The 15,433-nt window shown below is 44.0% G+C and overlaps 1 protein-coding gene across 1 annotated transcript in view; it reads left to right on the top strand.

Annotated features, from left to right (window-relative positions):
• LOC126236087 (glutamate-gated chloride channel-like) overlaps positions 1–13,923 on the top strand; it is a 169,876-nt gene extending 155,953 nt beyond the window's left edge. Inside the window, exons 12-14 of the mRNA XM_049945155.1 lie at positions 8,873–8,892; positions 13,424–13,445; positions 13,569–13,923. Of these exons, the coding sequence (XP_049801112.1) occupies positions 8,873–8,892; positions 13,424–13,445; positions 13,569–13,727 (201 nt within the window). The 3' untranslated portion in view covers positions 13,728–13,923. The remainder of the gene's footprint in view (positions 1–8,872; positions 8,893–13,423; positions 13,446–13,568) is intronic.
• The last annotated feature ends 1,510 nt before the right edge of the window (positions 13,924–15,433 follow it).

The following is a 15,433-nucleotide window of genomic DNA, read 5'->3' as shown; positions in this document are numbered from 1 at the left end:
GTTAGTTAGGTTTAAGTAGTTCTAAGTTTTAGGGGACTGATGACCTCAGATGTTAGGTCCCATAGTGCTTACAGCCATTTGAGCCATTTTGTTATATTAAATTGAATGACGCTTTCACATTTACTCAATCACGGGATGTAAATAATAGTTATGAGATGGCTAAACGTCATAAAGATTCTTCTGTGCCAGAGGAATCAACGGTTGCGTCTTTCAATATAACTATCGTTTACAAAAATGTCCCTATACGTGAAACTTCGGAAATTACACGAAAAAGTCTTTTGCAGTACAGAACGTTTTGGTGAAATTTGTGAGCCGACTACGCTAATATTGTTTGCCCCTGACCCTTTCATTTTTTCACGTTCAGTAATAAGATCTATTGCCAAAAAGATAGAAGTACCATGGGACCTATCCTTTTGAGTATCCTTGCCAACATTTGACATTTTCATTAATGACCTAGTGAGTACTTTTTCGCAAATATCGAATCAGTTAAGAACAACACTGTCATGTACCGTTGACACTTAGATGACACTACCGTTGTATAATGAAGAGCCAAAGAAACTGGTACACTTGCCTAATAATGTGTAGGACCCCCACGATCGCGCAGAAGTGCCGCAGCACGACGTGGCATGGATTCGGCTAATGTCTGAAGAAGTGCTGGAGGGAAACACCATGAGTTCTGCAGGGCTGTCCATAAATCCGTAAGAGTACGAGGGGTGGAGATCTCTCCTGAATAGCTCGTTGCAAGGCATCCCAGATATGCTCAATAATGTTCATGTCTGGGGAGTTCGGTGGCCAGCGGAAGAGTGTGTTCCTGGAGACCCTCTGTAGCAATTCTGGACGTATGGAGCGTCGCATTGTCCTGCTGGAATTGCCCAAGTCCGTCGGAATGCACAATGGATACGAATGGATGCAGGTGCCCAGACAGGATGCTTACGTACGTGCCACCTGACGGAGTCGTATCTAGACGTATCAGGGGTCCCATATCACTCAATCTGCACACCTCCCACACTATAACAGAGCCTCCACAAGCTTTAATAGTCCCCTGCTGAGATTCAGGGTCCATGGATTCATGAGGTTGTCTCCATACCCGTTCACGTTCATCCGCTCGATACAATTTGAAATGAGACTCGTCCGACCAGGCAACATGTTTCCAGTCATCAACAGTCCAATGTCGGTGCTGACGGGCCCAGGCAAGGAGTAAAGTTTTGTGTCGTGCAGTCATCAATGGTACACGAGTGCGCCTTCGGCTCCGAAAGCGTATATCGATGATGGCTCGTTGAGTGGTTCGCGCACTAACACTTGTTGATGGCTCAGCACCGAAATTTGCAGCAATTTGCAGAAGGGTTGCACTTCTGTAACGTTGATCGATTCTCTTCAGTCGTCGTTAGTCCCCTTCTTGCAGGAGCTTCTTCCAGCCGTAGCGATGTCGGAGATTTGATGTTTTACCGGGTTCCTAATATTCACGTTACACTGGAGAAACGGTCGCAAGGGAAAATACACCTCGGAGATGCTGTGTCCCATCGCTCGTGCACTGACTGTAACTCACTTAAATCTTGATAACCTGCCATTGTAGCAGCGGTAACCGATATGACAACTGTGCCAGACCCTTGTTGTCTTATGTAGACGTTGCCGACCGCAGTGCCGGGTTCTACCTGTTTATATGTCTCTGTATTTGAATATGTTTGCCTATACCAGTTTCTTTGACGCTTCAGTGTATATCGTGGAAGTGAAAAGGAAATTAAAAAATATCCTGTTAATGGTGGAATTATTGAAAGAGTGGTGCCTTATTTTTCTCGATTTAATAAACCCAAGATAAGGGTGAAGGCTTCTTTTTAAACATTTTCTGCAAACCTACAACTTTTGACATTGTAATTGGTAATGATTCATGTCACCGACTTGCACAGAAAGTGCCTCTTTCCTGTTAATGTCTAACAGACTGGCTAAGTTATACCTAAATTTTGAGAATACGAACAGGGAAATAGATACAATCGTCCAAGTCTGATTAGCTAATGGTTACCCACAGAAAATTAAGACGTGATATAAGGAAGAAAATTTATCGTCATGCAAAAATTTTACCTCCCTTTCCTTTTGGGCTCACAGTGTGAAAAAATTGAACGCACCTTCAAAAATGCAAGACTGCAAATTCGCTTCAGACTCGGAAGAGACTCGAATTGGTTTTTGATAATTCCGGGGGCCTGAGGCTGTAGGCAATTACCAACAATTTGGGGTGTACAGGATTAGACATGTGTCTTGTGATTGTGTTCATGTGGGACAGCCAGTACTGATTTTTCTATCAGATTCAGGAACAGACACGTAAAAATGATACTGCCTTGGGTTGCCATCTGTTACAAGTACGGCACTCCATGCTTCCCATTGACAGAGGAATGAATATCCTCCATGCTGAACATAAAGGGTGTGATTTGTTTATTCTGGGGAAGATAGAAAATTATACGTTACATGTCGTAGAGTGATTGTAGGGAGATACTAGGTGCCTTAGACAATTTTTTTCGGTGGTGTGATGAATGGCAGCTAGCTCTGAATATAGAATAAAGTAAGTCAATGCAAGTGAGTAGGAAAAACAAACGTGTAATGTTCTAATACAGCATTAGTAGTGTGTTATTTCATAAGCCACGTCGTTTAAATACCTGGGCGTAACGTTGCAAAATAATAGAAAATAATAGATACAGGCTCTCAGGTAGATGCTATTTTTCTTGACTTCCGGAAGGCGTTCGATACAGTTCCGCACTGTCGCCTGATAAACAAAGTAAGAGCCTACGGAATATCAGACCAGCTGTGTGGCTGGATTGAAGATTTTTTAGCAAACAGAACACAGCATGTTGTTATCAATGGAGAGACGTCTACAGACGTTAAGGTAACCTCTGGCGTGCCACAGGGGAGTGTTATGGGACCATTGCTTTTCACAATATATATAAATGACCTAGTAGATAGTGTCGGAAGTTCTATGCGGCTTTTCGCGGATGATGCTGTAGTATACAGAGAAGTTGCAGCATTAGAAAATTGTAGCGAAATGCAGGAAGATCTGCAGCGGATAGGCACTTGGTGCAGGAAGTGGCAACTGTCCCTTAACATAGACAAATGTAATGTATTGCGAATACATAGAAAGAAGGATCCTTTATTGTATGATTATATGATAGCGGAACAAACACTGGTAGCAGTTACTTCTGTAAAATATCTGGGAGTATGCGTGCGGAACGATTTGAAGTGGAATGATCATATAAAATTAATTGTTGGTAAGGCGGGTACCAGGTTGAGATTCATTGGGAGAGTGCTTAGAAAATGTAGTCCAGCAACAAAGGAGGTGGCTTACAAAACACTCGTTCGACCTATACTTGAGTATTGCTCATCAGTGTGGGATCCGTACCAGATCGGGTTGACGGAGGAGATAGAGAAGATCCAAAGAAGAGCGGCGCGTTTCGTCACAGGGTTATTTGGTAACCGTGATAGCGTTACGGAGATGTTTAATAAACTCAAGTGGCAGACTCTGCAAGAGAGGCGCTCTGCATCGCGGTGTAGCTTGCTCGCCAGGTTTCGAGAGGGTGCGTTTCTGGATGAGGTATCGAGTATATTGCTTCCCCCTACTTATACCTCCCGAGGAGATCACGAATGTAAAATTAGAGAGATTAGAGCGCGCACGGAGGGTTTCAGACAGTCGTTCTTCCCGCGAACCATACGCGACTGGAACAGGAAAGGGAGGTAATGACAGTGGCACGTAAAGTGCCCTCCGCCACACACCGTTGGGTGGCTTGCGGAGTATGAATGTAGATGTAGATGTAGAAAGGTATATGAGGTGAAATGAGTATGTAAGAATTACAGTAAGGATGGCGAACGGTAGACTTTGGTTTATTAGGAGAAACTTAGGAACATTTGATTCATCTGTAAAGGGCTGGCATATAGGACACTAGTGCGACCCACACTAGAGTACTGCTAGAGTGTTTGGAATCTTCAGCAGGTCGGATTAAAGGAATACATCGAAGCAATTCAGAGGCGGACTGATAGATTCGTTAACCGTAGGTTGGAACAACACGTAAGTATTGCGGAGATGATTCGGGAACACAAATGAAAATCTCCGGAGAGAAGGTGACGTTGTTTTCGAGGAACACTATTGAGAAAATTTTGAGAAGCGGCATTTGTAGCCGTGCTGCACAGCACTCTTACTACCACCAAAGTATATTTCGAGTGAGGGTCACGTATACACTGTAAGAGCAATTAGGGTTTATACGGAGGCATATAGATAGTCGGTTTTCCCTAGCTCTATTTGTGAGTGGAACAGAAAAGGACGTCCGGCCATGCTGAATTAGGTTTCCCGTGATTTCCCTAAATCTCTTCAGGCGAATACCGGGATGGTTCCTTTGAAAGGGCACGGCCGACCTCCTTCCGCGTCCATCCCTAAACCGCTGAGACCGATGACCTCGCAGTTTGGTCTCTTCCCCCAAAACAACCAACCAACCAACAGAAAAGGAAATGACTAGTAGTGGTATAAGGCACCCTCCGTTAAGCACCGTATGGTAGCTTGTGGACAATTTATGTAGATTTGGTTGTAGATATAGCTTTGCACCAGTAGCATTACCCGCTTGCAATACTGACTGAACGGTTGCACTCAAATCGCCAATGGTCTTTTGATATTTTTAACGACATATTGGTGACGTAATTTTTATACACCACAGCCACTATCTAGCCACTATGCTTTGTTCTTATTTTACGTATTTGAAAATTGGCAATTTCTGCATATGTCAAGTTGTTTATGATCTTCAGGTTGTCTGATCTATAGTTTAATTTTTAGTGATTTTAACAGGTCACGTCTGTCAACCTTTTCATAATACATACATTAGGACATCAAAATAAGAGGTGTAAAGATTAAATTGTGCTTTTGTTCCTCATGTCCCATTTTTTCATAATGTAATTTGTAAATGATTATCTTCTATATGTCCGTATATTTCTTTAAAAAGTAAAATTGATTATTTTACTTGTAGATACACGCATACATAGATATTCAGTGGTCATACTCCCTGACGTCCGTGCGCTGCTTCCACAAACTGTCTCCATTCTTTTTGTTTGAAACTTCCCCTTTAATAATTTTACACGAGACTGTGCTTATACTGACACACAATATTTTGTTAGCGCAACGCAATCTGACTTTCAAAATTCCCTACAAAAGAATGGCCCTGACTAACATTAAACTATACCTTTCACAAATCACTTACCTCACAAAAATCTTCGCTGCTCAAGCTACTGCAATACAGCGAGCGCCACTACTGCCAGCTAAATAAAAGATTCAAACTATGGAAGGCACTAACTACTGATAGGGACAGTTAGCAAGTGAAAGATATTAATAGAGAACAAAGAATGTATTTACCTTGATATCATCATATATATATAGCAGTTCATGACAAATTACAAAACTCCGCCCTCTCTCTCCCCACATCCACCACTGCTGGCGGCTCACCTCCAACTGCGCAACGCTACGCACTGTTCACAGCCAGCTGCCTAACACTACAATGGTTGAGTATTACAACAATGCAAAGCAGCCACAGACTGCACACCGCACAGCCAGTGATTTTCTATACAGAGGTGGCGTTACCAATAAAAAAACCTAAACAGCCTACTTACATGTTTTATACTCGGTTCCTCTAGGCGTCTTCATTCACCTGGACCGTCAGGTGCTTCGCCATGTCATCCATCCATCGCTGGTTTGGTCATCCTATGGAGTCTGGTGTTTGGTTTTCCCTCAGGTGCTTCTTTCACATGCCTTTCTTTTTGCACACTGAACTACATGCCCCCACTGGATTTTTGTGCTCTTCAGCTTTTGTAGGATTGTTGTCTGTTCCATCAAGAGGTAGATATCCTCATTCTTTCTCCTTCTCCATTCTCCTTTATCTAAGATCAGTCTTCATATGTTCCTCGTTACATTACTTTCAAATATTAATAGTTTTTCCTTTTCTCGTCTCACATGACTGCTGAGTGTGTCACAGTGTTATGTATTCTCATCTGATATTGATTTTGAGCTGAGCGTCTCACTGAGGGAATACATGCAATTCATTACCACTGCTGTTCTTTCCTTGATGTCCATTTCTATGCTGTTATTGCTATTAAACCAAGATCCGAAGCATTTGAAGTAGTAAACTCTCTTGAACCTAATGCCCAATATCTCAAGAAATTTTTGCTACTTTTGTCTTATTTCTGACTGCACGAGCTCCGTTTTGTCTTGATTCACCTTTAGCCCAATTTTCTGTACGTAATTGCCCCTTTTCTGGTATATTTCTTTCAACTCGTAGTTTGATTCACTTAGCAGTATTATATCATCTGCACAAGCGAGACAATTGAAATTACCATACGTCTGTACTTCAGTCCACACCTGTTGCCTGCATTCCTCCTTACTTTCTCCTGGATGACACTGAATACAACACAAAAGAGGTAGTCGCCTTGTCCTAGATCTGTCTGAATCTCTAAAGTTTTCGTTGTGACTCTTCGGAAACGCCCTGGTGCTCTTGACTCATCCACACAAGTTTGCACCATTCTCACTGGCTTCTCAGGAATTCTGAAGTCACGCAGTGCATGGTGTAGGCTATTCCAATGGATTCTGTTGAAAATCGATGAACACACCATACATATCTTTGTCATATTCCCAGCGTTTTTCAAACAATTGTCTTAGACTGAAAATGTGATCCGTTGTCGATCGGTTTGGTCGAAATGCAGCTTGGTGTTCCTGTATGTTGTTCTGTATGAACGGTTGTAATCTTCAAAGTGCAAAATAAAATTATTCCAGTTTGTACGTTTCTATATTAGCGCTCTTAAGCCAACAATAACGCTGTATTTAATTTATCAAGTTGTCAACTGGATCAAGGGCCATAATTTTTGTGATCGTGGAACGAGGGCATTGTAAACATCTGATTTCTCTTTTTTTTCTTATTTTATCTACGTAAAACCATTTTAAAAATTTTGTCGAGAACACTGGCGCTATAAGCAACCAATTCAGTTACCTGTATTTTTTATATTGTCTGCTGGATCTTTCTATCTAAACGACTATGTATATTTCTTTTAAAAAATGTAGCGCATGAACTTGACGCTGGGGAGCTCCACAAAAGGTTCACTATCGCTGCCTACCGGTCGAATTCAGTTTCGTGGTGCTGTTATCACTGTGAAGCTGTCCGTTTGCCTCTGTCAGCTATGTACGTGTTGTACAACTTGAATTCATCTGCTATGCGTTCTTTGGTTGTAATCCGTGGATGTTTTCGTGATGTGTCATGGCACCACTGTAGTTTTTACTTATGATTATGTATCCTCCGTTTCACAGACATCTGATGATTGGTTATCCCGAAATATGTAATATTTAAGTCATTCATTCACCAGCTGAGGACGTTTTATTAAGTGACTTATTCAGCATTTGTGCAGTTCTCTTCCAATTATAAGAAGGCTGTTCAAAATGTATCCGACCTTATCTTCACATTATAAGAAGGCTGTTAAATATGTATCCGACCTTACTTTTTATTGTTGAAACCAACCGTGGTATCAGGACAAGCGCGCGGCCTATATTTGTAGACATAAAGTGCACATGCCTGACTTTTGTTCACGGCTGTGGAAATAAACAGTCGCTGGCTAGCCGTTGACAAGTGGACATGTATAAGTGGTAGCCGTCGGATTTTGTGTTGTGGACAAAACTACTGAAAAAGTGGAATTTTGTTTTAGGCTTGGCTATTCTCAAGTTGAAACAATCCGCAAGATTTGGCAAGTGTTTGGGGACGAAGCAATGGGCACCGCACAGATAAGGGAGTGGTATAACCAGTTCAAAATGGCCGCTCATCAGTGAAGAGTGAATTGTGTTCCTTTACGCCCTCAACATCTGCTAATGAGGATTTTATTGATAACATAAGGATTCCGGTGAAGCAGGACAAAGGAATCTCGATCAGAGAACTTGCATACGAGTTTAAAATTAGTATTGGATCCATTAATTCCATTTTTATGGAACGTTTGGACTTCAGGAGGATGTCTTGCAAAATTTTTAGTAAAGTTACTAACGACTGAGCAGAAGCAACCTCGTTCAGAGACCGCACAGGACATGCTGGATACTTTGAACAGTAACCCCAATTTTCTTAACACAGTGATCACTGGTGACGAGTCCTGGGTTTGTGGGTACGACCCAGAAACAGAATTCCAGTCATCGCAGTGGAAGCGTCCATCATACCCGAGACCCAAAAAGACAGATCCGCAGCAATGTGACCGTATTTTTGACTCCAGATACGTGGCCCATCACGAGACACCCCAGAAGGTACTAATGTCAATAAGGAGTACTACAAGAAATTCTGCGTCTCCTTCGTCAAGCAGTGAGAGGCAAACAGCCGGACTTGTGGGCAACAGGCAGTTGGCACCTTCACTGTGGTGTCACCGCCAGACACCACACTTGCTAGGTGGTAGCTTAAATCGGCCGCGGTCCATTAGTACATGTCGGACCCGCGTGTCGCCACTGTCAGGATCGCAGACCGAGCGCCACCACAAGGCAGGTCTCGAGAGACGTACTAGCACTCGCCCCAGTTGTACGGACGACATTGCTAGCGACTACACGTACGAAGCCTTTCCCTCATTTGCCGAGAGACAGTTAGAATAGCCTTCAGCTAAGTCCATGGCTACGACCTACCAAGGCGCCATTTGTACCATTGCATGTATCTCAAGATAGTCTCACTTGTATCATCAAGAATGCTGTATACCAAAGGACGATATAAAAGTTAAGTGTTCTAGTAGCTACGTTCTTTTCTTTATCACATTCATTACGAATCCTGTTCCAGACTTCGCGCCAGTCGGCGTGTGTGCACGTGTGCCCTTTCGGCTACCCGTCACTGTGGACTGGCTGCCTTGTCAGTCCACTACATTCACTATGATGTGGCACACACTCATCGTTCTCAATTAAGCCGGCCAAAGTGGCCGTGCGGTTAAAGGCGCTGCAGTCTGGAACCGCAAGACCGCTACGGTCGCAGGTTCGAATCCTGCCTCGGGCATGGATGTTTGTGATGTCCTTAGGTTAGTTAGGTTTAACTAGTTCTAAGTTCTAGGGGACTAATGATCTCAGCAGTTGAGTCCCATAGTGCTCAGAGCCATTTGAACCATTTTTCTCAATTAATTTAGAGCTTTTTGGCCAAATATAAGGCGGCTGTCGATTGTGCCTCTCTATTCCACTATTTCACTCACCTACCACCGACTGCCTTCCAGCTTTTCCCTAAACTGAAAAAGGCTCTGAAAGGGAGCAGATTTCAGAACTTGGAAGACATTATGCAGAATTCACAGAAGATGGAAAACATCATGCAGAATTCGACAGAGCAGCTGCTCACCATCCTAAATAGGTTTTCCAGCGATGATTCTAGTAGTGGCAGCAGCGCTGGATGAGATGTGCAGAAGCTGGATGGGACTCCTCTGGAGGTGACTAGTGTCAAACAATTGTATCTGAATAAAGACTGATTTTATAAATAAAACTCGAATACTTGTGGAACAGCCCTCGTACAGCATGGTCGCATGCTTCCTGTACGACTCTTTGACACATCTCCAAAGTTGTTCTGACTGAAAAATGTCACACCAAACAGTGGAAGTAAAAGCGTCGCATGACACTGCTAAATGGAATGTCGCACTGTACCGAGCAGTTCAGAGGCGTACTGAGTTGTGCCCAGACCGGCTGTGTTTCTCACTGCACGGGTGCAGTGCATTGTGCACTCATGTACTGGCCGGCCGGAGTGGCCTAGCGGTTCTAGGCGCTTCAGTCCGGAACCACGCGGCTGTTACGGTCGCAGCTTCGAATCCTGCCTCGGGCGTAGATGTGTGTGATGTCCTTAGGTTAGTCAGGTTTAAGTAGTTCTAAATATAGGGGACATATGACCTCAGATGTTAAGTCCCATAGTGCTTAGAGCCATTTGAACCATCTTGAGCCATTTCGTCATGCCGGCCGCGGTGGTCTAGCGGTTCTAGGCGCGCAGTCCGGAACCGCGTGACTGCTACGGTCGCAGGTTCGAATCCTGCCTCGGGCATGGATGTGTATGGTGTCCTTAGGTTAGTTAGGTTTAAGTAGTTCTAAGTTCTGGGGGACTGATGACCACAGATGTTAAGTCCCATAGTGCTCAGAACTATTTCGTCATGTGAAACACAAAATTCACTGTAGTGGTCAAATTCGTGGGATTCCTCCAAATATCGTGTCGAACCTCCTTTTACCAGGCAGAGTGCAGCAACTCGACATGGTATGGACTCAACAAGTCGTCGGAAGTAAGCTGCAGAAATATTGAGCTATGCGCAATAAGCCGTTGGGAGCTCGCTGCACAAAATATAGAGCCATGATGCCTCTATAGCTGTCTATTTGTGCGAAATTGTTGCCGGTGTAGGATTTTGAGCACAAACTGACCTCTCGGTTGTGTTCCATGAATATTTGATGTGATTCATGTCGGGCGATCTGGGTAGCCAAACCATCAACTCGAATTGTCCAGATGTTCTTCAAACCAATAACGAACAATGGTGGTCCGGTGACTCGGCGCATTGTCGTCCATAAAAATTCCGCCGTTGTTTGGGAACATGACGTCCATGAATGGCTGCAAACAGTCTCCAAGTAGCCATCCCAGTCACTTGGGACAGAGGATCCAGTCCATTCCAAGTAAATACAGTCCACGCCGTTATGGAGCCACAACCTGCTTGCACAGTGCCTTGTTGACAACTTGTATCCATGGCTTCGTGGGGTCTGTGCCACACTCGAACCCTACCATCAGCTCTTACTAACTGAAATCAGGACTCATCTCACTGGGCCACTATTTTACAGTCGTCTAGAGTCCAACCGATACGGTCACGAGTCCAGGAGAGGCGCTGCAGGCGATGTCGTGCTGTTAGCAAAGCCACTCGCTTCGGTCTATTGCCACAGCCCATTAACACCAAATTTTGTCGCACTGTCCTAACGGATGCGTTCGTCGTACGTCCCACAATGAAACCTTCGGTTATTTCACGCAGTGTTGCTCGCCTATTAGCACTGACAACTCTACGCAACCCCGCTGCCCTCGGTCGTTAAGTGAAGGTCGTCGGCCACTGCGTTGTGCAAGTTGAGAGATAATGCCTGAAATTTGGTACTCTCGGCACAATCTTGACACTGTGGATGTCGGAATATTTAATGTCCCATGCGTCCAGCTCCAGCTACCATTCCGCGTTCAGAGTCTGCTAGTCGCCATCGTGCGGCCATAATCATATCGGAGACATTTTCACGTGAATCACCTGAGTGCAAGCGACAGTTCCAACAATGCATTGCTCTTTTATGCCTTGTCTACGCTATACTGCCGCCATCGGTAAATGTGCATACCGCTATCCCGTGACTTTTGTCACCTTAGTGTAACTCGTGCGATATTTCGGTAACGTGTCACGTAAAGTAGAATAAACAGGAAGCATGAACGCTCCCTATGTCACAAGCAGAAAGCTTGAGGCCCGCAGTAAGCAAGACGTCATATCGTTCTTGTCGTGTTCTGTAAAAGACCCTATTCGGTGCATTTTATGTTATATCTTATATTACATGAATCCGTACTGTTTCTAAGCACCAGGGTATTGCATGTCTCGAGAACAAATTGTTATTGTCACGGCTTTTAGTTGTAAAACGACGGGGAACGTCATATTTGTGATTAAAGAATTGTCGTCTTTAGTTATCATCGCATTAAAACTCGTGCGTTTTGTTAAAATTAAATGTGAATTAATAACATTTCGGTGATTACGCCCTATAGAAGACAGTAAGACAAAATATATTCATTAGGAAGCTACACCATAGTGTAGGTAGTAGAGGCCCCATAATATAGAACAGGGACTAGGTCGGCATAGGATTCGAGTCCTGTTAGCTATAGTTTTTTTTCTCCACCTTCGCGATTGCCAAAAGCTTGAGACTTCCTTACGAAGTTAATAAAAATAATTTCTGTAATATTTGATGCTACAAGAAATGTAAGAGTTTCTCCATACTGAGTGAGTTTGTTTAACGAACTTTTTGTTTAGCGAACTTTTATAAGCTGGTGTCCTTACTGACAGGACATGTATCTTTCCTTTTTCTCTTATTTTGTGTTCAAAGTACTGACCTTATTGTGTTTGTACACCACAGAAAGAAATATGTGACTGGAGAATGGACAAGGGAGAAAATGGGCGTTATAACACAGCTTAAAATGTTGTATGTTGTTAGCTGTATGTTTTTATGTGAAATTTAATGTAATATTCTGATCAGACACGGACTAATTTTGTCACGTCGTATATTTCCTGGTTCAGCATGATATGGAAAGAATCTTTTTTTTTTTTAAAAAAAAAAATCTTAAACTTCTTCATAGGTATTAAAAACTAACAGAAATAATGTGTTTTAGTTGAGTCTCAGCTAATAAATCTTCGTTGTCGAAAAGTCATTTATTTTTCTTTTATGAGAATAATTTTTTCATACTAATACAATGATGATGAACACATCATTCATTTGATTAATAGCCCATTCAAGCCTCCGTTTTCTATCATGAGAAAGTGGTGGTGGTGGTTAGTGTTTAACGTCCCGTCGACAACGAGGTCATTAGAGACGGAGTGCAAGCTCGGGTTAGGGAAGGAGTGGGAAGGAAATCGGCCGTGCCCTTTCAAAGGAGCCAGCCCGGCATTTGCCTGAAACGATTTAGGGAAATCACGGAAAACCTAAATCAGGATGGCTGGAGACGGGATTGAACCGTCGTCCTCCCGAATGCGAGTCCAGTGTGCTAACCACTGCGCCACCTCGCTCGGTTATCATGAGAAAGCTCAGAACAGAAGAAATCCCAGTAATCTTAGTCTTAATTGCTACGATCATGCTCTTTCAGAGGTATTGGTTCAAATGGCTCTGAGCACTATGGGACTTAACGTCTGAGGTCATCACTCTCCTAGAACCTAGAACTACTTAAACCTAACCAACCTAAGGACATTACGCACACCCATGCCCGAGGCAGGATTCGAACCTGCGACCATATCAGTCGCGCGGTTCCGGACTAAAGCGCCTAGAACCGCGGCCGGCTCTCAGAGGCATTATTTAACCGTTGTCCACTATTGTGAGGGCAGTCACAGAGTACTACTGTCTTTGATTCCCACTCTCGCTACACAGGTTTTACAAACAAGCAAATTCTATAGAAATGATATATTACGAGCTAGCGTAGGAACTTGGCGCGCGTAAAGCCGATAACTGTCGCTGGAGAGCGCTGAGAGCGCAAAATCACGTTAAGCACATCGTCCCCTCTGCCGACTGCCCTGCATCTCGTGAGATCGGATATCGCGTCCGCGTGTACGTCAACGTTAGCTGCCGACGGCTAAGTGAGCGATGACAATTTCTGTTGCAGGAGGCAGCAGCGAATCAACCTGGCGCGTCTATGATGAGGCCAACCAAACCAGAGAAGCAGCACGGGCCAGAGGCGGTGTCGAGTAAGGAGTGCGAGATCCAGACTGCGCCGCCGGCACACAGGAGCGCTGCAGACCTACAGTCCGATGTGGGCAGCGAGGAGGCGGCCGAGCTCCGCAGGCCCAACGTGAACCTGCTGTCCTGGGGCAGTGCAGGCAGCCTGCTCCAGGCCAGGGCTGCCAACTGCTGCTGCTGCGTCTTCCTTGCCAAGTTCCCCTCCCGCGCTACGCGTATAGACATCATCTCTCGAATCACCTTCCCAATCGCCTTCACCCTGTTCAACTGTTTCTACTGGTACACGTACTTATTCACTGAGGAGGAACCTTAATCGGGCCTTGTTGCTGCAGTCGTATCTGGACCGCATTAGTTTCCTGGAACTTAACAGATTCTAAATTTTTACATGATCTTATATCTGTGATGCGTTTACTACAAGTATTTTATAGTAATCAAATTTATATTCTAGCGTATTTTGGAATACAGTATCAATCGAATGTTTCGATTTATCTTCGCAGAGGAAATATGGTTTTCTGATGGCCTACGAATTCTTGAGATGCTCATTCTACTAGTATCTCACATTTATCGCTGATAGAGTACAAGCAACCAGACATGATTCACAATTTTCTTTAGGGCTTACAACCTGTCCCCTTACGAACTAGCCAATTTTAATCGTGTTTAGTGACTGGCAGTTATATATATGTAGCTTACTTTTCACATCGAAACTGCTGAAGGATGTCTGTGCTCTGAGTGTAGGTCGAATCCACTTTTTCACCACTGTTTCACACATTTCTGCTCAACGTTCTTATCTTAAACATCAATTAACTTTGATGTTAGATATAAAGTAAATAAATAAAAATTATTTAGGACGTGACGTTCAATAAGAAAAATAATTTATACCGTTTCTCTGTTCCTGTTATTTATATGTTTTTATATGCTTATTTTAAGGAGGTGGCTTAATGGTTGGGTTCAAGCCTTTCAATTGGTTACAAATTTGCCGACTTGTATGTCCCTAATGTAACCAGTTACCCAACCGGAGAAACGAGACCAACGGCTTAACGTGCACCCGCGTGTCTTTTCAGGCGATTCCTCCCATCGTCGAGAAGTGAAGGCTAGCTTAAAGGCAGAGTGAAAATTTCCGTGTTCGGGCAAGGAATCGATCCCGCGTCCTCACAGTTTACGGGCGTGTGGTTTAGCACTAGACACTATGCCCGACTTTCTGGCGATGATTTAGACGTTTCTAATATTTTTGATAAATAACTCTACGTCACTTTATTAAAACCACCAGTTTCTGTCAAACGACTGACCATCATCGTGTATAAAAAACCTTAGTTACGTGGTATGTGTCTAGTTACGATCATTTGTATCTAGATCAGCGTTATAGACTAAGTACGTTCAACTTACAGAATGTAGCAAGTATCCGATTTGTACTTGGGGCAATATGTTAACAGGGCATATCTCATGGTCATATGAAAGTGTTAAGCGTTACTCCCCTGTAAACGATGAGCCAGACAATAAGGGATTTTACTTTATTATATGAGCCTCCAAACTGTAACTTCATTTTTCTATTGCGGCCAAGCCACGGCTGGCAGTGTTAGCTGCCTGTAAATTCTTTCGTCGCACGGTCTAGTAACAGGAAGTCAGCACCGAGGAAGGGCACCTTGATCACGCGCCTCTTTCATGTGCTTACGAGGTAACGCCGCCCCAGGCGTCGCTTAGCAGGCAACGCTCTGGAAAGTTCCATGCCGCCCGCACGGTTTGCTCGGTCCTGACCAATCAGGGCGGAGGAAGCCGCGTGGTGCGTCGAACATACCCGGCCGCCTGTCGCCGGGCTCGCTCTCTCGTATTCTTGCTCACCCGCGAGTCGGATGCGCGCCCTGTAGCATTGAACATGTCCCGCTTCTCCCGGTGCTACGGCACTGTGGACTTAGTTTTGGCAGACAACCATTTTCGGTAGCATCGCGAACAATGTTCGCCAAATTATAAGCTCTGTCTCACCCTCACCTCCCTAGGCCTATGTATCCCCTTTCAACATGCTTT

The sequence above is a fragment of the Schistocerca nitens genome, chromosome 1 (genome assembly GCF_023898315.1).
Source record: "Schistocerca nitens isolate TAMUIC-IGC-003100 chromosome 1, iqSchNite1.1, whole genome shotgun sequence".
NCBI lineage: Eukaryota > Metazoa > Arthropoda > Insecta > Orthoptera > Acrididae > Schistocerca > Schistocerca nitens.
This window is presented reverse-complemented; position numbering and strand designations above follow the sequence as displayed.